The 25,167-nt window shown below is 43.5% G+C and overlaps 1 protein-coding gene across 2 annotated transcripts in view; it reads left to right on the top strand.

Annotated features, from left to right (window-relative positions):
• Window positions 1-25,167, top strand: part of SCD5 (stearoyl-CoA desaturase 5) — a 172,458-nt gene that overhangs the window by 98,882 nt on the left and 48,409 nt on the right. For both annotated transcript variants that reach the window (XM_017530227.2, XM_037739156.1), the window contains exon 3: window positions 18,652-18,857. In XM_017530227.2, the coding sequence (XP_017385716.1) occupies window positions 18,652-18,857 (206 nt within the window). The remainder of the gene's footprint in view (window positions 1-18,651; window positions 18,858-25,167) is intronic.

The raw sequence follows: 25,167 nt of genomic DNA, 5'->3' as shown, positions 1-25,167 counted from the left end.
TAGAGACGGGGTTTCACCATGTTGACCAGGATGGTCTCGATCTCTTGACCTTGTGATCCACCCGCCTCGGCCTCCCAAAGTGCTGGGATTACAGGCTTGAGCCACCGCGCCCAGCCTGTTCAGCTTTTTCTTATTGTGAAGATAGAAGTGATGACTTCTAAGCTCCTTACATGTTGGACCAGAAAGTAGAAGCCACAATGTATTATGATTGGACCAAACTTTACATAAAAAGATGTCAAGTAAATCATGCAATAATGGGTCATGAACTTTGGCAAGAATATGATAATCACAACAATAACAACAACAATAGTAAAATGAAACAATTATTGAGTGCTAACTGCATACCAGCTCTTCATTAAGTACTTTAACAGTCATTGATAGGCTGGGCACAGTGGCTCACATCTGTAATTGTAATCCTAGCACTTTGGGAGGCAGAGGCGGGCAGATGCTTGAGGTCAAGAACTGAGACCAGCCTGGCCAACATGGTGAAATCTAGTCTCTATTAAAAATACAAAATTAGGGACAGGTGTAGTGGTTCATGCCTGTAGTCCCAGCACTTTGGGAGGCCAAGATGGGCACATCACTTGAGGTTGGGAGTTTAAGACCAGCCTGACCAACATAGTGAAACCCCATCTCTACTAAAAATACAAAATTAGCCAGGTATGGTGGCGCATGCCTGTAATCTCAACCACTTGGGAGGTTGAGGCAGGAGAATCATTTGAATCCTGGAAGCGTAGGTTGCCATGAGCCAGGATCTTGCCATTGCACTCCAGCCTGGTCAATAAGAGTGAAACTCTGTCTCAAAAACAACAACAAAATTAGCCAGTCATGGTGACATGTGCCTGTAGTCCCAGCTACTTGGGAGGCTGAGACAGAGAATTGTTTGAATCTGGGAGGTGGAGGTTGCAGTGAGTTGAGATTGTGCCACTGTACTCCAGCCTGGGTGACACAGCAAGACTCTGTCTAAAAAAAAAAAAAAAAAAGTCATTGATAATGCCCCTACAAGGTAGTACTGCTGTTTTTTTCATTTGATAGGTGAGAAAACAGAAAAGTGGTTATGTAACCTGTCCAAAGACATTTGGATTTATGTGACAGTTTTATGTGACTGAAGAGGGGATTAAATGTAGGCTCCTGGACTCCAAAGGTCACCTTTTTACTACTGTGCTGTAATGCAGTAGTCTTCAGTCTTTATGGCACCAGAGACCAGTTTCATGGAAGATAATTTTTCCATCGATGGGGGCATGGTTTCAGGATGATTCAAATACGTAACATTTATCATTAGATTCTCATACCAGGCCATTGCCTGGGGGTTGCGGACCCCTGCTCTAATGCTTCTCCCAGTGTCCAGGTACACATTTATCCTTTCATTCAGCAAAAACGTGTGTTAAGCATTGTTCCAGGCATAGGAGAACAAGACAGACAAGGTCCCTGTCCTCAAAGACAGGGGAGAGAGAGCAAATGAACAAACAAATGTATTCAGAGCGAGAAGGATGTAAAGAATTAAACAGAGTAATGTGACATAAAGGGCCGGGGTGGGGCATCTTTAGAAACTGTGGTCAGGGAAGACCTCGCTGGGAAGGTGGCATTAGCGCTGAGGCCTGAAGGTGAGGACTGTAGGGGAAGAGCATCCAGACAGAGGGAGGAGCCAAAGTGAAAGCAGAAACTAGGATGCTGTGTTTAAGGAGCAGGAAGATGGACAGTGTGGCTGGTCCATTTGAGTGCAAGGCCAGAGTGGGGCACGGAGGCCACATCAGTGCACAGCTGTGTCAGGCAGAGTTCAGATTTTGTTTTAAATATCACAGGAAGGCACTGCCAGGTCTTAGGCAGGGAGTGACATGGCCTAATTCATTTCCATGGCTTGAGTAAGCCTCAGACCACAGTCAGGAGACCCCAAAGATTTTGTGCCAGGTTCAAGATCATAGGCCATCCCCCAAAGCTGGGTCTCTGTGGGGTGTGCATGTCAAGGAGGAAGACTGGTATGGAAGGCAGCATCGTGAAGTACAGCTCACGCTGTTAGCAGCAGCATGCAGTGGCAGTTGTGTAGAAGAGAACGAAGCACCAGAACAGTAGTGCAGCTCAGGAATCCTTAATCTTATGTAGCTCTCTGCGGGTTCTAAGTCTCCCTTCAGAAATCCTATTTCTCTGTTACCATCTTTTTTAGCCATGAGCCCAAGCTGCAGATGTACAACTTTTCTTGTGCACATCAGAAACAGGTTTGCCTTCCTCCTTTCAATATGGGTGGATGTTGTTGGTTTTCTCCTCCGTGTAAACGGGCAGCAGCAGAAGTGGTCCTGACCTGGATGCCCTGACAGGTTTTCCTGGTGTGATTTTGGAAGATGATTTGCACATCATGCCTCACATTGTCTTCTTCCACAGCATTTCACCATCCTGGGCACATTTGGAACCTTTGGAAGTCATGTAAAAAGAGCAAATATCTTGGTTGTCTCTGAGCAGTGAAAATGGTGATTTATCAATTCATTAAAATGTTGTCATTCCATGCATGCTGCATTGTAAGCCCTTCCATCATGAGGCTAGTCCGACAGACAAAGTGGTGCAGGTGGGAGGTGGCCAAGTGAGAGAGCAAGAAAGAGAGGGAGAGAATGAGAGAGAGAGAGAGGAAGGAAACTAGGAAACTCTCCAGAGGCTGCTGTGTGGGGCACGGCGTTTTCTTTCTGCACTTACCTGGCAGGATGAACTATATTTCCTACCAACAAAAATGAATCTATTAAGGCAGAAAATAAAATTGCCCCACCCTTTAATTGCTTATTTGTTGGGGACCTAGGTCAGTGAAAGTAGGTGAGATGAAAGAAATTACCTAAGGAAATGAACCTCAAGGGAATGAAAGTGTGACAGCCTGAGCAAGAGAGTGATTCGAAGGATCAACAGACCAACCAACGGGGCCGGTCTGTTTCTCACAGCGCCATCTCCAGATACAGCGGGAACTCTTTAATGCAGATCCTACCTGTACAATGGATACATTTCCGACCACTTTAAGGCGATTAGATTTTTGTATGATGGATATATTTCTAATCACTTTAAGGCGATTAGATTTTTATAAACTTAAAAAAAAACAATACTTTAAAGAGCTTTTATTTAAATAAATAGTTAGTAGAGAGAATTTTTGTAAGCAAATAACTATCAGATTTTACGTTAATTTAGCCCAGCATCCATATTGGAAGAAAATACTGTTGTTGAAGGTGAATTCCGCATGCAGCCCTGTCAATTGGAAATCTATTTGAAAACATATTTTCAAGCTATGTGTTTCATTCTGTCTTCTTTTCCTAAAAATCTTGAGAAGTGCTGCACACGGTGAACCTCCTTAACCATGTATTTTCTCCCAACCTCTCTTTCTCTTAGAACCACAGAAGGTTAAGCTGGGGAAACTTAGAAGCCATGAATATAATTCTTTTTCTAACAGCTGAAGAAACCAAGGCCCAAATGTCTAAGCTTATTTTTGTTTACTTTCCCACATCATCTCCAAAAATGTTTATGGACATGGAAGAAGACTGTGTTGCAGTGCAACTCCTTGACAAGCCATTTCTCCCTATACCTGTCACCAGCCATTTGGACTGAGACAGCACATTGTCATTGCGTATTCTTTGTTCCATTACTCTCCTGCCAGACACTCTTATGCTGCTGCTTTCTAGGTTTCCCAACCCACTGATTATTTTGCATTTTGGATGATTTCTACCCCAGCTGCCTTCATTTGCATTTTTCTGAAATCAAATCTCATTGTGATAATTTCTATTCCTATTTCTAACCTCTTTAGATCCATCTGTGTTATTCCTCTGTCCTCAATGATGTCTGCAGTACCGCCTAATTTAGTACCAATCAGAAATATTATTAACAAAATGTATAAGCCTTGTTCCCAGTCATTAATGAAGATACTAAATGAAACAGATCTAACAGACACGGTGGGGCCTTCTGTTAGTGGCCTATTCCCAACCCCTTCATTAGCTACTGAACTGTTTTTCATCATTGGTCCTTGTTTATCAAAGTTCAGGCTTTTAAATCGTTCTGTTCCAATTCCTATTAATGCCACCCAGTGCTCTTGTCACAGGATTATCTTAGGAATGTTGCCTCAGAGCCTTATCAAGCCCCAAAGATACGATATCTACAGGAGTTATTGAATCGGCAATTTTGATTAGTGATAGTATTTATTGAGTTTCAGTCACCAAATGGACATTTCTAGCTTTGCTTTTAAAAGCTCTTTTAGAAGGCAGAAACATTTGATTATTTTTACCTTCTTCAATTTGAATCTTTCATAGCTTTTCGTGTAAATCTGCTGTTTAATCACCATTACGTTTAAAAGTGCATATGTGTAAAAAGTGGCCCTTGAATGAGGAGCTTACAATTTGATACAGCTGGCTAGACTTTGTCCAATAAAGACTCTTATAAAAAGACAATGTGGAGTTAAATTGCTCAGAAGCATCACGCCAACTCTTAGGGCTGCAGAAATTTGAATATGGGCTAGGATCGTTGGAGAAAGCCTACTGCAGAAGGGGAGATTTGAGCTGGACATGAAAAGGATTTGTTTAGGCAAAGAAGAGGAGGGCAGGGAAAACAACTGAGCAAAGGTAGGGAGAGAGGAATGATCAGAACATACTGTATGAGATCGCAGCATAGTTAGAAAATCATCCTGATTGAAGAAGTAAGCTGATAGGGTGTAGTGCATTGCAAATATGACTACCCATGTGACATCTCTCATTGGATGTCTGTTAGGCTTCTCAAACTCAGTGTGCTCCAAATCAAAGTTGTAACTCTACCTTCTCCCCAAAAACTGTACTTCTGCTAGCTTTCCCACCAGAAGTCTGGGTGTCATCCATGATTTCTCTGTTTCCCTAATTGTCCCTCACCAATTTTTAAGCCAATCCCTTCAGTTCTACTACTAAATTATATCTTGAATCTACACTTCCCATTTTTACTGCCCTCTAGTTCAAGATCAATTTGTTTCCTAGGCTACTGCAAAAGCCTCTTGAACTGGTCTTCCTGATTCAATGCTTGCCCCTCTCTATATTGTAGCCAGAGAGAGCTTATTGGAAATTAAATTGCTCTCCTATAAAATAAATAAATATTTCAGTGGCTTAGCGTTGTATTTGGAATGAAATCCAACCTCGTTATTATGTTCTACGGGGCCCTGCCACAATCAGGGCCTTGCACACCAGTTTTCTGTGTCCACCCCAAGCTGGTGTACTTCAGTATAATTCTGACACTAACCACCCCGGGTTAACATCGGATCCCACAAGTTAAAGGGGATCTTTTACTTGAGTGCTCCACATGGCTGCCTCTACTTCAGACACCTGCTATAAGGACTGCAGAACAGCAGTGGGGTCCCCAGGCTACCTGTACTTCCAAATGACCAGTGATAAGTTTGGGGGTTTCCACAATCTCCCTAGGTTTGGTATTTCACTAGAATAACACGCGGAACCCAAGAAAGTGCTGTACTTAACAATTACAGTTAACCCTTGAACAGAATGTGTTTGAAGTATGCAGTTTCACTTCTGTGCATGGATTTTCTTCTGCCTCTGCCACCTCAGAGACAGCAAGACCAACCCCTCCTCCTCCTCAGCCTACTCAGTGTCAAGAGGATGAGGATGAAGACCTTTATGATGATCCACTTCCACTCAGTAGTAAATATATTTTCTCTTCTTATGATTATTTTTTTCTGGATCTGCAGAGTTATTGATTCAAAGTCGCCACATGGTGGGGGTACAAACATTCATCAGTCACTGTGCATGCAATCGGTGACATTTTAATTTAGAGGCATTTACAACCACAGATATCTTCTTTCATTTAAAAAAATAAAATAAAATTTTCAAAGCCTCTTACAGGCCAAAGGACTAAGAACAAGATCTTCACTCACTCAAGAGTTTTCCTGAGGAAAACTTAGGAGGTGGAAACAGCTTTGAACATTTTCCCACTGGCCACAGCAAATAATGCAAAAGTCATAGAGCTTTGGCACCGACAGCATCAACATCTGCACAGGAAGTGGCTCCGCCGCCCAGCAGAAGGGAAGACGATGCCTGCGGGAGCCATGGGGAAGCATCTGGGAACTCTGGGGCCTGGTGTCAGCACAGGGCTGGCTGCCAAGCACGGTGTGGGCTTGTGTTAAACTGAAAAGGTTGGAGGGGGGGATTTGGGGTGACCAGTGGTTCCCACCACAGCCAGAGGCAGCAGACGCAGAACTATGGAGTCCAGCATGCCTGGGTGGACAGTGGACCGAGGATGGTGGCAGAGCGCCTGCAGCTAGGCTGCTGCCCACGCTCTGGAGGTTGCCTCGGTCCCGAGAACCCAGGACAGCAGTAGCAGAGTGTGAGACAGGCCATCCCAGCAGCCAGACCCTGCATAGGGTGCCACACACCCTGCCCTCTGCATCCGCTCTTGTGACTGGAGTCTTCCTCTGTGTCCTGGACGACGGACATCAAAGCTGCGTCCGGCCAGTGTGTGCAATAGCCAGAGTAAAGGGCTCTCCCCAAATGGAGCCCTCCTCAGGGAGGTGACAGTGCTGCGTCTATACAGCCTCTGCCTTCAGCCTTCCGACGCCCAGGAGGACCTCCATGTCTGTTTGGGGACCCCTAGCACTCGAAGAGAACCAGAGGCTCTGGCTGGAACACCCCTGAGTTTGCTCTTGCTCGGGCCAGTGCCCAGCCAGGCTCAGATATGGGTTTGCCTCTCGCCCCTGGGATGTTCCAATGCAGGGCCCCATAGAACCTAATGAGGTCGGGTTTCATTCCAAATAAAATGCTAAGCCAATGAAACATTTATTTATTTATTTTACTGGTGAGTAGTTTAATTTCCAATAAGCTCTCTCTGGCTACAATACAGAGAGAGGCAAGCATTGTATCAGGAAGACCAGTTCAGGAGGCTTTTGCAATAGCCTGGTAGAAAAATTGATCTTGAACTAGAAGGTGGTAGAAATAGGAAGTGTGCAGATTCAAGATATAATTTAGTGGTAGAACTGAAGGGATTGGCTTAAAGATTGGTGAGGGGTAATTAGAGAAATAGAGATATCCAAAGAGGGATGTCATACCAGCATCTCCCAGGAAGCGGTTAGCATAGAAGCTAGGCATTCAGACAGACCCCACTGCTGGGCAAGGTTAAGGGCACCAAAGCCAAGTATCAGGAGGCACCCATTCTGCAGACCCTTGAGATGCCAACTCTGGCCAGAAAACCCAGAGCACAGGTGCCACTGCATCCCTACAACTGGGAGCAGAGCAAACCCAGCCCTGCCCTCTGTGCCCACCCCACTGGGCAGCACAGGCCACCCCCATCCAACCACGGTGTCTGGTGAGGGTCACACCGAGTCTAGAGTCTCTTCTCTCAGGACTCGCAGCGTCTCCTCATACCATGTCTCCTCACTTCTCCAGCCCCAGCCCCAGCCTCAAGGCTTGCCTGGGCTCCCCCTGTGGGTAGATCCTCCGTATCCCCAGTTGCAGCCTCTCCCCAGGGAAGCCGGCTTGTGGGCTGAGGCAGATCTGAGAGGCTGGGGCCAGGACTCGAACAAGTTTGGAGAAGGTTCCTGAAGGCTGCTGTTCCTCAGTGGATTGAACTTTTCCTTCTGATGTGTTTATGAACACATCTCAGGTTCAGGCTGGGTGGTTTTTGAGAGGAAGTGGGAAAAGACACTTGCCTTTTCCATAACCTTAAAAACATCCGAGACCCAGCCCTTGGGTATGAAATCCACTGTGCCCCCGCCCCCAGCAGTGGTGAGCCAAGCGTCAGCCTGGCTGCCCTGAGAGGCCCATGCAGCCGCTGATGGAGAGCCTGCCATGGGACACCGGCTCTCCACTCAGAGGCTGCGATGCCTGTTCCCCACGTGGGGATAACAGGCGCCAGCAGCTTGCACACATATTTTTCCTCCCTGGGTAGCTCAGAAAGGCTTTGGCCCTGGAGGGGTGTGCTGCATGAGGTGTTGGCTTCTCAGGGTGGTGGGTGAAGGGTACCCCCACCCCAATATGGCCAGGACCACCAGCACCTGCAGCAGGCAGACCAAGAGCTGCATGGGTAGCACTCTGCAGGAAGCAGGTGGTCCTGAGGGCATTGCCCTTGTCCTCATGAGTGCTCTGGATGCTCATGTCCTCTGAGGACCTGTGGCAATGGTTGCAGTAAAGCTGTGGCATGTCCATCATGGCCTTGGTCAGCACAGCCAGGAAGCCCAGAGTCTCCAAAAACAGGGCCCAGTTGATGGATGGGTCCTGATCTAGCCTGCCATGCTGGCGAAGGCCAGGACACACTCCACTTGGTCCAGGAAACTGCTCCAGTGCCAGGAGTGGTGAAGATCCAAGGATTTATGCTCAGCTCCTTTGCCATGTGGATCTCAGTGCAGAGTTTCACCATCAGCAACACGGACAACGTCATGATTATGCTATGCTACAAGAGAGGGAGGTGACTCAAAACGCCTTCTAAACCCGAAGAGTGTCCAGAAAACTTTAGCCACCAGTAGCACCAGACACACACACATAGAGAAGCCATCGGCATCCCGAGTCCTCTGGATGTGCATGCACGATGGGATCCACAGGACCACCCCTCCAAAGACCATGGCCCCAGCTTTCCCCCAGGAAACCAGCTGGTGCAGCGGCACCAGAAGGTCTTTGCTTCCATCTGGAACACAGCTGACGCCCACCTCTCTAATCACATGGCTGGTCTTTCTGGTGATCTGCTCCCATCTTGAGGCTATCTAGGGGTCCATGAGAGTCGCTTCTTTAGTGTAAGAGTAGTGGAATTTCCTATCACTCAGGAAATTCCAAGGTTTCTAAAGTTCTGTGCCAAGAACCAGGTACAAAGACCAGCTATATTCTTTATTGTGCCTAATGTGTCTTAGACCTCATCTCGGACCAGGCTTGTCCTAATACCATGCCACCTACACAGTGACTTTCTCTTAGTTCTTAGATTGTTTCAAGTCCCTCCCTCTACCTGAGACAGTTGCCCTCTCCCTCCTGCACTTCCACCTCCAACTCCTCTCAACCTGAAGATGACCCAGTTAAAAATGGCCTTGCCGGCCAGGCGCAACAACCCATGCCTCTAATCCCAGCACTTTGGGAGGCCACGGCACGTGGTTCACCTGAGGTCAGGAGTTTGAGACCAGCCTGGCAAACATGGTGAAACCTCATCTCTCCTAAAAATACAAAAATTAGCTAGGTGTGGTGGCAGGTGCCTGTAATCCCAGCTACTCACGAGGTTGAGGCAGGAGAATTGCTTGAACCCAGGAGGTTGCAATATATTAGCCAAGATCGTGTCACTGCCCTCCAGCCTGGGTGACAAGAGACTCCATCTTAAAAAAAAAAAGAATTCTTTGTCTATATTAAGGCCCTCCTTTGTTCAGCTCCTTTATTGGCTTCACAGCTCTAATCTCAGTCTAAAATTATTTCACTTATGTTGACTTGATTTACTTTATGTTTAGTGTTTGCCGCCTCTGTAAAATATAAACTCCTCAATTGTCCTGTTTGTTCTTTATCTTCTGGTGTGTACTGGTCAGTAAATATTAGTCAAATTAAAGGATAAAATGGTGGGGAAGATAAGAACGAATCCAGCTGAAGAAACCTGTATGATTTTCAAAAAGAGGGGAAGTTTAGATTTTATAAGAAAAGCGATATGTGGAGATTGTCAAGTAATAAGCAAAAGAATGATAGATATTTGGGGAGTATGAATGGAATGAGGATGTTAACAGTATGCCAAATGTATTGTGGAGAGGAAAATTACTAAGTGGGAGGCAGTTAGAAGGTTATTACAGAATCCGAGTAAATTGATAAAAGCCTGAACAAGGGTGGTAGAGTAGAAATGGAGTGGAAGGGGGAAAGCTGGGATTGTAAAGAAGAGTGCCCATGAAATTTTTGTTCTTAGCTTTAACTTTTATTTTGAAATAATTTTTTCAGATCTTTTATTTTGAAACTAAGAGATAAGTTGCAAAAATTCATGAGCTTGTGTATAGCCTTCACCTAGATCCCCCAGCTCTTAGAGTACTGCTCATTTGCTTTATTCCCTTGCTTTTTCCTCTCTAAAGACTAGAATAATGGTCACATCACTGACCAGAAACCCTCCAAAACTCAAATTGAAAAGATTTTCAGAAGACCAACTTAATGACCAAGATGACTGTCTATACCACTTTAAAAGTGTATATTATATATGTGGTTTTTTAGAAGTGAAAATCTTATTGTAATACATTCTCATTGTTAAGAGATTTAAACAAAAGAGTAATAGAAGAAAATATGAACATCCCTTTCCTTTTTTGCAAACTTTAAGTTTTATCAGCACTTTTTAAACTAATAAGGTTGGCTTGTCAACGCTTACCTAGCTTCTAAGACCTACGTAGATCAAGTGCCGTATGAAGGCTAGGCAGCAGGTAGCAACTTGTCCTCTCCAAGCCACGATTTGCCAGGTGGTGTTGACTGCTGCCAGGCCACTTTGGGGACTTTCTGGGCCATTCTTACAGATTAGCCTATTATCTGGAGAGAAATAACTACTGACCCAGTATCAACAATGGGGAAAGCACCGAATGTTTTTCACTGTTTGAATTGGCGTCTGAACTGGAGGAGATTAAGTTTAGACCCCAGAGACAGAGATAAAGTCTATTTCTAATGAGCCTTACAGTTTCCAAGGAGTGGAGGCACCAGTGTCTTTTTCTATTTGACCCTCTTGATAGAACAGCTCCTTTCCCAGAAACAATGCCATTCAGACACACACACACACACACCACGCACACGCACATGTGCACACATGCATGCACACACATATTTTCTACTCTAAAACCTGCCTGTTCAAGCTGACGTGTTGACATGTTGGTTCTGCTTTCTTTTTCACTACCGACTAGAAACAAAGATGTGTTATGAATACAGTGGAATTCCCTTTGGCTGTTTTGAGACTTCCTGGGAAGTTTTTTGTTCTGGAACTTTAAGCAGCCACAAAATTGAATTAAGGTACAGAAAAACCATCTGGGTGTCTGGTTGGGAGCAAGCATCTGTTTCCAGGTAGGCTAGGGGAAAACCAGTCAATGATTCTGATTTCAGATCTGTTGAATGAGACAAGTTAAATGCTGTTTACATTTAGCTTTCATCTTGCTAACCAGTAGAAATTATGTGAGCCTTCAAAGACAGTGTCCTCTATTGCCATTTAGATGACTAGATTCAAGAATTTATTTTGAGCATAAAAGGAAGCTGGGGAGTATTTCTGAAGGAGCAGGTTGCTTCATACCTCACTTTGGTGGAGCTCTTGAGATTGATGACCTTTGCTCAAGTCTCAGATAACGCTCAGGGGCTGCACATGTGGAGAAAAATCACCTCATGATCAGTTCCAGTCTCTGCAGTCTCAGTGGGGACCCCATTCAGGGACGTTATCGATGATGGATAGTGAACTAATGGAGGCACAAGACACAATAGGTTCAAGCAAGGGCACTGCCACATCACTCGAGGTGTGATTGGTTGATTAGTTGCTGATGAGAAAAGATAGAAGAAACGGTGACATAAAGGTGTATTAACTGACTGGATTGCCAGATGAATCTTACTGCTTCGAGTTTTTCCTAAGGAAACGCTGCTGGCAGAAGCTGGGTTGTTTTCACTCAGGAATATAGAAATGTTTTATATATCTGTTGGGGGGAAATAGGGGAGGGACAGTGAGGGGTGGGGAGTTGGGGAGAGATGTCATGGGGAGAAATGCCAGATATAGGTGAAGGGGAGGAAGGCAGCAAATCACACTGCCATGTGTGTACCTATGCAACAATCTTGCACGTTCTTCACATGTACCCCAAAACCTAAAATGCAATTAAAAAATGTTTTTTAAAAATATCATGTTTCCCCTGTGTTACAAAAGAATAATCCGTTTATTACAAAAATTTATAAAACACAGACAAAATAAAAAAGTCATCCACAGTCCCACTTTCCGGAGAAAACCACTGCAAACAGGTTGGCTAAGATATTTCCTTTGTTTTTCCCATGCTCAAACATACATTGTTATTAAAAATGGATTCATATTGTTTTGAGAAGTACCTTTCTTTTTTTTTGCAACAAGATCTCACTCTGTTGCCCAGGGTGGAGTGCAGTGATGCAATATCAGCTCACTGCAACTTCTGCCTCCTGGGTTCAAGCGATTCTCCTGCTTCAGCCACCTGAGTAGCTGGGATTACAGGTGCCCACCACCACGCCTGGCTAATTTTTATATTTTAATAGAAACTGGGTTTCACCATATTGGCCAGGCTGGTCTTGAACTCCTGATCTCAAGTGATCCTCCTGCCTTGGCCTCCCAAAATGCTAGGATTACAGGCCTGAGCCACTGTGCCCAGCCAAGAAGTACTTTTCTTTTAACTACTTTTCCCTTCATCTTTCTAGGTCAATACTACATACAATAGCCTTTCTTTTTTTTGTTGTTAGTTTTTAAATACAAAACTAATAGAATTCTTTTTAATAATTTCAGAGTATACAATCAAGCATAAAAGTATTTCTCCTCATTGCTACCTCCCAATTTCACTCCCAGGAGGTAACTCTAAGACATTTTTTCTTACTATTTCTTTCTGGAAACTGTACATGCATGTATATATAAACTTTTCTTGAATGTGTACACACATACAAGTAGTATTTAATTAATTTGTTTATTGTAAGATAGTTAATCAAATCTTGTTACAGGGAAATGCAGGGTCTTTCCGAGTTTTGATTGCAGTTAGCATCCTTGTGGTTAAATCTCTGCACACAACCATGATTTCTTTAAGATAAATTCCGGAAAATGAATTGTTAGATTAAAAGATATGCTCAGTTTTAGGGTTTTGATATGTAGTGCCCATTTGCCCTTCACAAACTTTCTGCCCACTTTACATTCTCACCAGTAGGCAGCATTGAATTCTTAATTCTTCAAACTTTTAAATTTGAAGTATAATGCACACATCAAAAACTGTACAAGTGGCTGGGTGTGGTGGCTCACGCCTGAATCCCAGGACTTTGGGAGGCTGAAGCAGGAAGGTCCCTTGAGCCCAGAAGTTTGAGACCAGCCTGGATAACATACTGAGACGCCATCTCTACAAATAATAAAAAAATTAGCTGGGCACAGTGACGTGTACCTGTGGTCCCAGCTATTGGGAGGCTGAGGTGAGAGAATCGCTTGAGCCCAGGTGGTTGAGGCTGCAGTGAGCCATGATCGTGCCACTGCACTCCAGTCTGGGTAACAGAGAGAGAGCCTATCTCGAAAAAGAAAAAAAAAGTGTGCAAGCCATGAGTTAGACTTGCACCGCTCAATGGGGTAGTCACTAGCTGCATGTGGCTACTGAGTACTTGAAATGTGGCTAGCCCATTGAGGTGTGCTACAAGTGAAAAATCTCTCAGACTTGGAGACTTGGTACCAGCAAATTTCTAAGATTTGGTATAAAAAAATAATGTACAGCATCTCAATAGTTTTTATACTTGTTATATGTTGAAATCATACTATTTGGGTATGTTAAGTAAAATATATTATTAAAATTAATTTTACTTGTTTTCACTTTTTTTTGTTGGTTTTTATTTAGTTATTTGTTTATTTGTTTGTTTGTTTTTGAGACAGAGCCTCACCCTGTCACCCAGGCTAGAGTGCAGTGGTGCAATCTCAGTTCACTGCAACCTCCGCCTTCCAGGTTCAAGTGATTCTCGTGCCTCAGCCTCCCAAGTAGCTTGTATTACAAGTACACACCACCACGCCTGGCCTATTTTTGTATTTTTAATAGAGATGGGGTTTCACTATGTTGGCCAGACTGGTCTCGAATTCCTGACCTCAGGTAATCCGCCCACTTCAGCCTCTCAAAGTTCTGGGATTACAGGAGTGAGCCACTGTGCCCAGCTTCTTTTCACTTTTTATTTTATTTATTTTTTCTGTGACCCAAGTTCAATCAAAGGTCATTTCACTTTTTAAATGTGGCTACTAAGAATATTTTAGTTATATTACGTGACTTGCATTATATTTCTGTTACATAGTAGGACTATGGTGTGGCGTCTCCGATAATGAAGCCTACCACATACACTCTGGATTTGTTCTGTTTCTACTCCCTTCTCGCTCTCCCACCTACCTGTGCCTCATTTATGCCCAACGTTCTTAGAACTAATGTGGCTCCCTGTGATGCTCCAATTTTTGATCAGGAATAATCAATAAACATATGGTGAGAGTGCACTTCTGATGGATTGCAGAGTAAGACTGTGATCTATTGGAACCTACGATTAAATGTAAACTCTAAGTTGCAAATTTAATACAGTAATTTGTTAATTGATTTGTTTGAATGTGTAAGTATTTAGGCTTCAGGAATTACTGCTGACTTCAACATCATATCTATCAGAATATGTACATGGGACGGATTACCCAGACTTGACAGTCAGTTCATGATGGGCATTTGTCATCTCTGTATGCCTCAATATTGTTTTTGTTTCCTATGAAGCAAAGATGATGGAGTGGCACACATAGTTTTAGACAAAGCTATCAGCACCCAGCACCACGCACACACTAAGAGGAAGAGAGATTATCAGGATACTGCTGGGGGTACAGCTTCAAGTACAGTTGATCTCCATTCACTCCCTGCTTCCTGAGGTTGAGATGGTTGGCCCATCTCTCCCTCCTCATTAATCCTCAGCTTTCCCTCTGCTTGTTGCTAAAGCACATACTGACTGTACCAAAATGAGCTCTAGGTACCCACACCTTTTCAACACAAATGCTATTCACAGGTAGGTTCTTTCCCCTATCCACCCACCCACTCCCACTCATTCCAGAGCAGACAAAAGTGCAGGAAAGTAGGGAAGACAGGTGATTGGGTGAGCATATAAATCTTGTTCCTTTTCTGCTGTGTTGTTGACTCACATCTTGTTCTTTAATTTCTTTTTTTAAAATTTATTTATTTATTGCTGAGTTCCCAAGAGCTAGAAAATATAACTTATTCTTTGAGTCACTTTTTCACTGGACTCTGCTTTACAATTGAAAACAAAACAATAACAGGGCATTCAAAAATACATCTTAAAGTATTTTTGGATTTATTGTGTGATTATTTGGAATGTGGCCAAAATTCTTGCTTCATTCCACTGTTGTAGTCAAGTGGCTTCTGGTGGAAAGGTATCCAGTTGAAAGGAATGAAATAAATATCTCTGTTTCAACTTGTCTTCATCATCATGGGTGTTTTTGTTGTTGCATTATGATTAATTTTGTGAGAATAATGTTTCTAGCTATTTGAAACTCTTCACTTAGAGTTTCTACAAGATTGCATGGCATTGAACTAAACAGCCATGTATATTATTCATTATCACGCTGCTATAAACACCTACCTGAGACTGGATAATTTATAAAGAAAAGAGGTTTAATTGACTCACAGTTTTGCGTGGCTGGGGAGGGCTCAGGAAACTTCCAATCATGGTGGAAGGTGAAGGAGAAGAAGGTGTGTCTTACCATGGTGGAGCACGAGAGAGAGAGAGAGAGAGTGAAGAGGAAACTGCTACACATTTTTAAACCGTCAGATCTCATGAGAACTCACTATCACGAGAACAGCATGGAGGAAACTGACCCCATGATCCAATCACCTCCCACCAGGTCCCTCCCTCAACACGTGGGGATTATAATTAGAGATGAGATTTGGGTGGGGGCACAGTGCCAAACCATATCAAGCCAATAGAACCTTTTAACAAAAAGAACAAAAGTTTCCTATAAAAGACCCCTCCCCACAACATTTGGAGAATAAGGGAAATATCTTGTTGACAGGAATTTGAACTGAGAACCAAGAAAGTGCCATCTTTGTTCTATTATTGTTTTGATTTGTTAGATGAACTCACAGAAATGTCCTCTAAGCTTCAATTTTGCCATCTGTGAATGGGGGACAGAGTGTTCTTTCTATGTCATGTTCAGATGGGCACTGCAATAAAAGCAATAAACTAATGCAAAAGGAAGAAATTATTTCTTAAACCACGGTAGTCTTGATTGACATTTGAAATTCTTTCACAGCTCCAAATTCTGTGATTCTAAAAAATAAAATGCTTTCACTCTTTTCAACCACCATGTTTAAAAACACTGGTAAAATCTAAAGACCTCTTTCATATTATGGTAAGCTAGGCTATAATTTTTGACATACATAAACTTCCAGGGTGCTGTTTTCTCTCTTCATATTCAAAGCTGAACATCTACTTGTCGGGACTTTCTACTTCCTCTCTCTCTGTTCCAATACCCAAGGGTTATGTGAATTTAAAAAATTTCTCGACCAGCCTGGCCAACATGATGAAACCCCCTCTCTACTAAAAATACAGCTGGGCGTGGTGACACACGCCTATAATCCCAGCTATTCGGCAGGCTGAGGCAGGAGAATTGCATGAACCCACAAGGTGGAGGTTGCAGTGAGCGGAGATTGCGCCACTGCACTCCAGCCTGGGATGAACAAGTTTGAGTAACCTTCCAGCAGCAGTGGGTAAGCCAAAGAAACCAAAACCTCAATGATTCCTCTTTGCATTAAAAGAACTGTTGGAATTCTGAAAACGAAACAATTCCTTCCCTTTTCAGGGCCAGGGGTTGAGATCAGCCTGGGCAACAGGGCAATAGAGTGAGACCCCATGTCTGAAAAAAAAATGTTTTTAAAAACTAGCTGGGCATGGCGGTGCACACCTCTAGTCCCAGCTACTTGGGAGGCTGAGGTGGGAGGATCACTTCAACCCAGAAGGTCAAGGCTACAGTGAGCTATGTGATTGCACCACTGCATTCTAGCCTGGGCAATAGAGCAAGACTGTCTCAAAAAACAGACAAAAACAAAAACAAAACAAATCGTTTTCTTCACTTCTCATCAGAAGGATGAAGCTAATCTCTATGAAAAGATGGACTCCTGAGAACATTACCAATTATTGGATATTATGGCATAAAACGCTGTTACTATTGTCATAAAAAGGCTAATGTAATATAATATTTAAATTTATTTTTATTTTCAGATTAATTTTCCTACCAAAAGCACTACTTCCCAATCTAATTCATCTTCTCAGAGTTTTGAAAGCATCATCAGATTTTTAAAAAATATTAGTGTAAATTGAATGTCTGTAGATCTCACTGACCCACTGCTATAGCTAAGGTCTCATTAATTGTAATAGCCTAGATGCCATCAATTCTCACCCCCTCACAAGAATTGCCCCCTCTACTTGACTTTGATAGCTCAGCCCCCTGACAGCCTCCCATGTCTCCCATTACGAGAGGTCCAATAGGATGTGCCCCCCACGTGCACTGAGCCCCACTTCAGCTCTGCAGACTTGGTGGCCTCTGCTAGACTCTGCTGCCTGTCCTTCTAGGGTCACCAGAGTCTGTCTTGGGGCTCCAGTGAGTGCTACCCTGACCCTCAGCCACTGCTGCCTCTCCACTTGGTAGATTGCCAATATACCAGGTTCCCAAGGAGCCAAAGTTGTCCTCGCTCCGTTTCAGTTACACTCTGTTAGAGCAATCCTAAAATGATGCCATTTGTGCCTTGGTATTTTGCAGAGATTTGAGGAAATAGCTATTTGGTTTTTTTATCTACTGGCTTCCTGCTGTCTGTGAGTCAGTCACGAAGAACATCAGAGTGGGGAGGGAGACAGATCGGGGCCAAGAACCAGCATCCTTCTTACTCAGGACTGCCCCTCTCTTCTGACAACCAAGATTTCATCCTAAGAAGATCTCTCCCTTTTTTTTTTTTTAACCTTTAACTTCAGGGGTACATGTTCAGGTTTGTTACATAGGTAAACATGTGTCATGGGGGTATGTTGTACAGATTATTTCATCACCCAAGTCTTATGCCTAGTACCCATTAGCTATTTTTATTATCTGGAGTAGCAGAAGGGAGACTTGCTTCATTTTAGTGACACGCTTGACTCTACTTGACTCCAAAAGGACTGAACCCTCTCCAGGTATCCTACTCTGTTCTGGAATTCTCTTGTAGTAAAGCCTCTCCCCCTCCCACCACTCATGGAAACGTTACACTAATAGGTTTCTGTGCACACCCTTCAGTCTCGATAGGTCGCAGTGTGTTTTGTTCCCCTCCATGTGTCCATGTGTTCTCATCATTTAGCTCCCACTTGTGAGAATGGCAGTATTTGGGTTTCTGTTCCTGTGTTAGTTTGCTAAGGATAATGACCCACAGCTCCATCCATGTCCCTGCAAAGGACATGACCTTTATAGAACTACCATTCAACCCAGCAATCCTATTACTGGGTATGTGCCCAAATGAATAGAAATCATTTTATTAGAAAGACACAGGCACACTTATGTTCACTGCAGCATTATTCACAATAGCAACGTGGAACCATCCTAAATGTCCATCAGCTATAGACTGGATAAAGAAAATGTGGTATATTTATACCAGGGAATACTGTGCAGCTGTAAAAAAGATCTCACTTTTCTTGACACAAATGATCTAGAAGACTTCAGTCGCCCCCACCAGAGCTTTCCTTTAGGTCTCTGCACTAGCTCACCCAACAAGCCTGAACTTCCTGTAGTGGGCAAGTCCCACACACAAGCTGAGATCCTGTTAAGTGAAGATTTACGCTTATTCTGATGAAAACCACTCCACAGGGGATTTAACTTGAGGTTGAGGGACTGTGGGTTGAAGACAGGAGGAATGTGAAACCAGCAGTAAGGGCTGGTGGGGGAGGGGAGGCTGGGAAGCTTCCCAGGAGGACTCCCGGTGGGGTGGTTATCTCTTCACTCAGGCTCTCATTCTCTCTCCAGAATGACATCTTCGAGTGGTCCAGGGACCACCGAGTCCACCACAAGTACTCAGAGACGGACGCTGACCCCCACAACGCCCGCCGGGGCTTCTTCTTCTCCCATATCGGGTGGCTGTTTGTTCGCAAGCATCGAGATGTCATTGAGAAGGGGAGAAAGCTTGATGTCACCGACCTGCTTGCTGATCCTGTGGTCCGGATCCAGAGAAAGTAAGTGAATGGGCATTAAAGAGAGCTACCTGTCCCTCGGGGGCCAGGACAAAGAGGCAGCACAATGAGGTGGACTCATAACCCCGTAGCATCTTCCTCAAGCATTTGCCCTAATGATTTTTTTGCCTTATTTATAAGACTTGTCTCTGTTTATTAATTTCCTTTTGCTCATTAAATTTTGCCCATTGGCACATTTGTTTTGAGTTTTAAGTTTCATTTTTAATGGATTTCCTTTAAGCCAGTGTCATTATCTTCAGATTAATCTTGCATGGCTGATTTCACGGAATCTGTTCCTGTGGTTCCCCACTGCCCCATTCATGATTCTCCGGAGTATCAGAAGGGGGGCTTGCTTCATTTTAGTGACACCCTTGACTCTACTTGACTCCAAAAGGACTAGACTCTCTCCACATATCCTATTCTGTTCTGGAATTCTCTTGTAGTGAAGCCTCTCCCCCTCCCACCACTCATGGAAACGTTACACTAGTAGGTTTCTGTGCAGAGAAAATGAGACTGTTCAACAGAGGGCCTCAAAGCACTCGTATGCCCTGATGGTGTCAGCTGAGCATACTGAATCCACCAACATTTGCAGAATGAAGCTGCTTTCTACGAGCACATGAAGAAAGAGAGCCTATAATGGTGCTGGCAAGTAGAGCGCAACCTTTGTTCTCAGGTTGGCCTGTGTCTGCAAAGGTTGGCCATGATGAGCTTGTAGCACCTAAAGCAATAGATTTATGTGTAAAGATGGCAACATATGGACCACACTCTGATTAGAGCCTTGATATAACATGGTGAATAAGTGGTTACTAGTGATCACCTCCACTGATGGGTAGGAGTCATCTGAGGACTTACTTAATCAGAATCTCCTTTTCTGATGGACATGGAGGCTATGCCTTTGTCCAGCACAGGAATCTTTGCATGAAAGGAAGGATGGCTTAGGAATGTGCTCTTTTCCACTAAAGCCTCCCCTTTTATGCTGCGGGGAGCAGTAGAGCATAGTGAGAAACTGGCAGACCATGGAGACAGACTGCTGGAATCAGACTCTGTGACTCCTCCACTTACTGGCAGATGAATTAACCACTCATTTTCATCTATAAAATGGGAGTAACAGTTATACCTATCTCCTACAGCTTTTACAAAGATACAGTTTTAAAAATGTATGGAAATTGCCTGGCACATAGTAAGAGCTCAGGGAATGTCAGTGATTATTACTATTACACAGGCAGTTGCTAGATTAGAGAATTCTGTGTGTTTCCATCACTGCCTTCTGTTAGCTTCACTGTAGGGTTTTCTCTGTATATCTCAATACAGCTCTTTTAGGTGAAAACACCCAGTATTGATTCAGCTCTTTTAGGTAAAAATACCCAGTATCAAGTTTTAAAGCAGAAAATAACAAGATGTTTTCAATTAACAATTCAATGATTTATGGATGTTGATTTTCTCCATGAAAGTAAAATATTAAAGGTCGTTAGAGAAAAAGCTGAAAAATTCAGAGAAGTAGGAAGAAAATCATTCACCGTCTTAACATAAACCGACACTATTAATATTTAGTAGTATTTCTTTCTATTTCATATATTTTGCATGACAGCAGTCATATTGCATATGTAATTTTATGTCTAACCTTTAACTTCATTATATTGTAGACACCATTGTCAAGGGTTGCAGAAGAGTCCATCAGTTGTGGATGTCATAGTTTATTTAACTGTCACTCTGCCGTTAGCTATGTATGTCATTTCCAATTCTGTGATACAGATGATGTTGCTATATAATTAGTAATGCTTTGGGACAATCAGACCTTGGATTAATTTGAAGAGCTCAGATGAGAAGGCAAAAGATTTTCTGTTTTATTAATGAGAAATGGGCTGGGTCTAACAGTCTGGGTTTCTCTGACCATAAAAATGGAATTTTTTTCGTCTTTTCTCATAAAAAATGTTGTAATCTGATTCATTATGTGTGTACTGGCGGCACATATGTCTAAAGACTATTTCTAAATGCAGGAAGAAGAACAAAGACTATTTCAGCAAGTTCCCTGAATAGTCATCTGAGAACATCTTTCATCACCAGTCCAGTGACTAAAGGAGGCTGTGGCTATCAGAAAGCATTCATTCATATCATCATGTCACATATATCATTGAGCTCCTGCTGGGAATCAGTGCTGAGGATACAGCCTAAAATTGGCCTCTGTCTTCTCAGAACTTGCAGGTTCTAAACTATAGAGGTCACCCCTAGTTGCCTGGTCCAGCCCCAGAATGATTAAGGCAGAGGAATACTGCTCTCTGAGAGTACAGGCCAAACAGAGGAGGTATGGCTCTGGGTCATGTAGTTTGCGTGTTAAAGTAAAGGCATGCTCCTGGCTGTGCCCTTTATTATCTCTAGGAATTGCCTAGGCTCAGGAAGGTCAGGCTCTTCCCAGCCAGAAAGGTTTTTAAGATGTCAAAACATCCTAATATGTATGTGTGTGTTTGTGCAATACATCCTATGAGCCAGCTAATAAAATACAGATAGAAAGTTGAAGCTAGAGGGCCGGGCACGGTGGCTCACGCCTGTAATCCCAGCACTTTGGGAGGCCAAGGCGAGTGGATCACAAGGTCAAGAGATCGAGACTACCCTGACCAACACGGTGAAACCCCGTCTCTACTAAAAATACAAAACATTAGCTGGGCATGGTGGCGCGTGCCTGTAATCCCAGCTACTGAGGAGGTTGAGGCAGGAGAATTGCCCGAACCCAGGAGGCGGAGGTTGCAGTGAGCCAAGATCGCGCCACTGCACTCCAGCCTGGGTAACAAGAGCGAAACTCCGTCTCAAAAAAAAAAATAAAATAAAATAAAATAAAAATAAAGAAAGCTGAAGCTAGAAGTGCATGCATTTTAGATTATTCACTTAATGTTCTTGTGATTGAAAGGGGCTACAGCAGTCCTCAGATGTGTGGGTGAGCACTGATGTCCTTTGGTAATTATATAGCATAGAGAACATAGAGATCCTTAATCCAAAATAAAGCTTAGAATCACTGAACTAAATGAAGAAAGTTTCCAACATACACAGAAGCAGTCAGCTGTTCAGATGTTTTCATGTTCATGAAGCTGGCTTTACTGGTCCTGCCGGTTAGGCTGTGGAGAGGAGACAGTCCTCACAGGAATCGAAGCATTATATGTGGGAGTATGAGCTGGAGGGGTGGATCCTGGTGTCAGGCACTGTCACAGCAGAGCTCAGTTCTTGCTATTCTGGGCTGAATGGAGAGCTTCCTGAGTAACAGAGAAAGGTGCCCAGATGCATTTGGGGCCCAGACTTGGGTTATTTCAGTGGCACACCTCTCGTGGGCTGAATCTCCACCTGCTCCTGTTTGATTTTCTGAGAGCAACAGTCCCTATTTCAGTTGGAGGCAATCAGAATCCATAGCTGACTCCACCACACTCCCAGGGTGCAGTGTTTGTGCAGATCAGTGAGCTAAGTGCCCTTGGAGAGTTTACTCAAACAGGTGTTAGAGACTGAGGATTTAGAGACTCCTCCTTCAGTCCACTCAGGGCACTAACACAGATACTGCAGCTGATTGATAAACTTTAGCTGAGCCATCCTAATAACAACTTACTAAAGAAAAGCTCGGCAGAATCAGGCTTAATGAGATTTCCATTGTACAGTCTCATGGAAGAGAGAAGGTGGGAGCAGGAAAACAACACGTTTCAAGCTATACTTCTAGACCCTGAAAGATAATCTCACCAAGGCTGTCATAACAAGTAGTTAACTGGACTAAACCACATTTTGCTGTGCTGTCAACGTGTACGTTGTGTAAAGGCAGCCATTAGGCGGTGCAAGGGAGAGAAGCCAGGGGTATTTCCTTTTGGCCCTGGCAACTAGGGCCCCTGTCCTAGGTCTTACGACTTAAAGGGCCACACTTCTCTCCACAGAGTGAGGAGATCACAGGGCTAACGGAACACCTCACCTGCCTGAAGCTTCCTTGACTTCTGGGCCACACCCTGGATTCCTAGGGTCCTAGAGTCCTGCCTAAATGGCTCTGAGCTCACTTCTAGAGCCTATAGCAGCCTCTTCCTGGGCTCTGTCCTCTCAACAGGAAATATGTAGAGCCTAGGCCTGCACAGTGTCTAAGGGGCAGTGTTAGCACAGGGACTTAAGCTGAAAAGTATGAACTCAGGTATCCACCCAATGGGACAGAGCAAAAAGGGAAAAGGAAAAGGTATGAACCACAGGGTAGGGACTTCCACCTATATACTCTTTGCCTGAACCCTGCAAATGTTGAGATGAACCTATCAGTGAGCCATTCATAAGGTTGAGGGTGAATCCATCAAGAATTATGTTTGGCTTACATGAGAGGGCATGCACTGCAGCGGTCAGCAGAGAACTGGGATTCTTTCATGTTTCTGCTCTACCATCCTTAGCAGGGGACTTTCATTGTCAGTGTTGTTTCATGGTGTAGATTGATCACTAAAGCTCCAACCAGAAGGGAAATCAGGGAGGCCGAAGGGAGCACACTGCTGAGTTGAATCAGTCACTTTTAAGGAGTCTTCCTAGAAGATACATACAACCTATCCACTTGTCTCTCATTGACCATATCTGTACCCAAGGGAAATGGGAAGGTGTGTTCTCTTGGTTAATACATCAGACCCTTGAATAAAATCTTGGTTTTGTTTCTAAGGAAGGAAGGGTGAATAGATATGGGGTAGACAATTAGCAGTGTCTGCCACAGCCACCCGGTTGCTCTGCCTTAAGCAAAGTGATTGGCCATCTCCTATTATTCAGTCTTATTTTTTGTGAATCAAGGGGGTAGCCTCTCTGTCTCCACTAATGAGCAAAAACTGGAATCTCAACTCATCTTTCTGAGATGGCAAAATGAAGATAAAATCCAGAGACTGTTTCTCCTAATGCTTTGCTTATTCCATTGAGTCCCATTTTAGGAAAGACATTCCTCTAGAGGTTACATGTAAACACTGTCATGCATTTTTAAAGTAATCAGAGAGGATGCTAGTCCAGACACAAAGTCCTTGCCTCATTGCCATGGTGATGAGATAAACTAAGAGAAAATGGATGGAATGGTTCAAAAGAGCAAATCACTTCTGTTCTGGTGCCTTGGGAAGAGATCAAAATGTATAAATATTGCCACTCCAGGAAGAAAGGCACTCGAACATCTAGAAACTTTTTGAGACCTATTTCACCCAATTCACCCCCTAGTCTGTTATCACTAGTCCTCTCCCCCACCCCCCCAATAATGAGCATCACATCTCTCAGTGATACCCTCCTTTTTTGTTGTTTTTAAAGGCGATTTTTTAAAGAGCACTTTTAGGTTTCATTTAGCAAAATTGAGCAGACGGTTCAGAGCTATCCCATGTACTTCCTACCCAGACACATGCATAGCCTCCCCCATTATCAGCATTCCTTAATGGAGTGAATATTTGTTACAGTTGATGGACCTACAATGACACGTCACTGTCACTCAAAGTTCATGGTTTCCATCAGGATTCACTGTTGGTGTTTTATAGTCCATGGGTTTGGACAAATGTGTAATGACAAACGTATCCACAATTGTAGTATCATACAGAGTATTTTCACTGCCTACAAATCTTCTGTTCTCTGTTCATCATTCCTTTCCCCCAAGCCCTGACAACCACTCATCTTTCCACTATCTCTATAGTTTTGCTTTTTGCAGCTGGGAATCAGTGCTGAGGATACAGCCTAAAACTGGCCTCTGTCTTCTCAGAACTTGCAGGTTCTAAACTATAGAGGTCACCCTTAGTTGCCTGGTCCAGCCCCAGAGTGTTGTATAGTTAGAATCATACTGTATGTAGCCCTTTCAGATTGGCTTCTTTCACTTAGCAATATGTATTTGTGCTTCCTCCATGTCTTTTCATTTCTCTTTAGTGCTGAATAATGACCAAAATGTGCTCTAGATCTGTCAAAGTGTATCCGTTCGCCCAGTGGAGGACATCTTGGTGGCTTCCAAGTTTGGTAATAATTAATAAAGCTACAATAAACATCCCATGTGCAGGTTTTTGTGTGGACACAAGTTTTCAGCTCCTTTGGGTAAATACCAAGGAGCACAACTGTTGTAATATACAGTCAGACTATGTTTCAAAGTGGCTGTATCATTTTCATTTCCAACAGCAATGAATGAGAATTTCTGTTGCTGCAAAACCTTGCCAATATTTGTTGTCTGTGTTCTGGATTTTGGCCATTCTAACTGATATGTAGTAGCATCTCAACGCTGTTTTAGTTTGGATTTCCCTGATGGCATATGCTTATTGTTCCATCTGAATATCTTCTTTAGTAAGATATTTGTCAAGATCTTTGGTCCATTTTTTTTTTT

Source organism: Cebus imitator, unplaced genomic scaffold, assembly GCF_001604975.1.
Source record: "Cebus imitator isolate Cc_AM_T3 unplaced genomic scaffold, Cebus_imitator-1.0 Scaffold64, whole genome shotgun sequence".
In the NCBI taxonomy this organism is placed as follows: domain Eukaryota; kingdom Metazoa; phylum Chordata; class Mammalia; order Primates; family Cebidae; genus Cebus; species Cebus imitator.
This window is presented reverse-complemented; position numbering and strand designations above follow the sequence as displayed.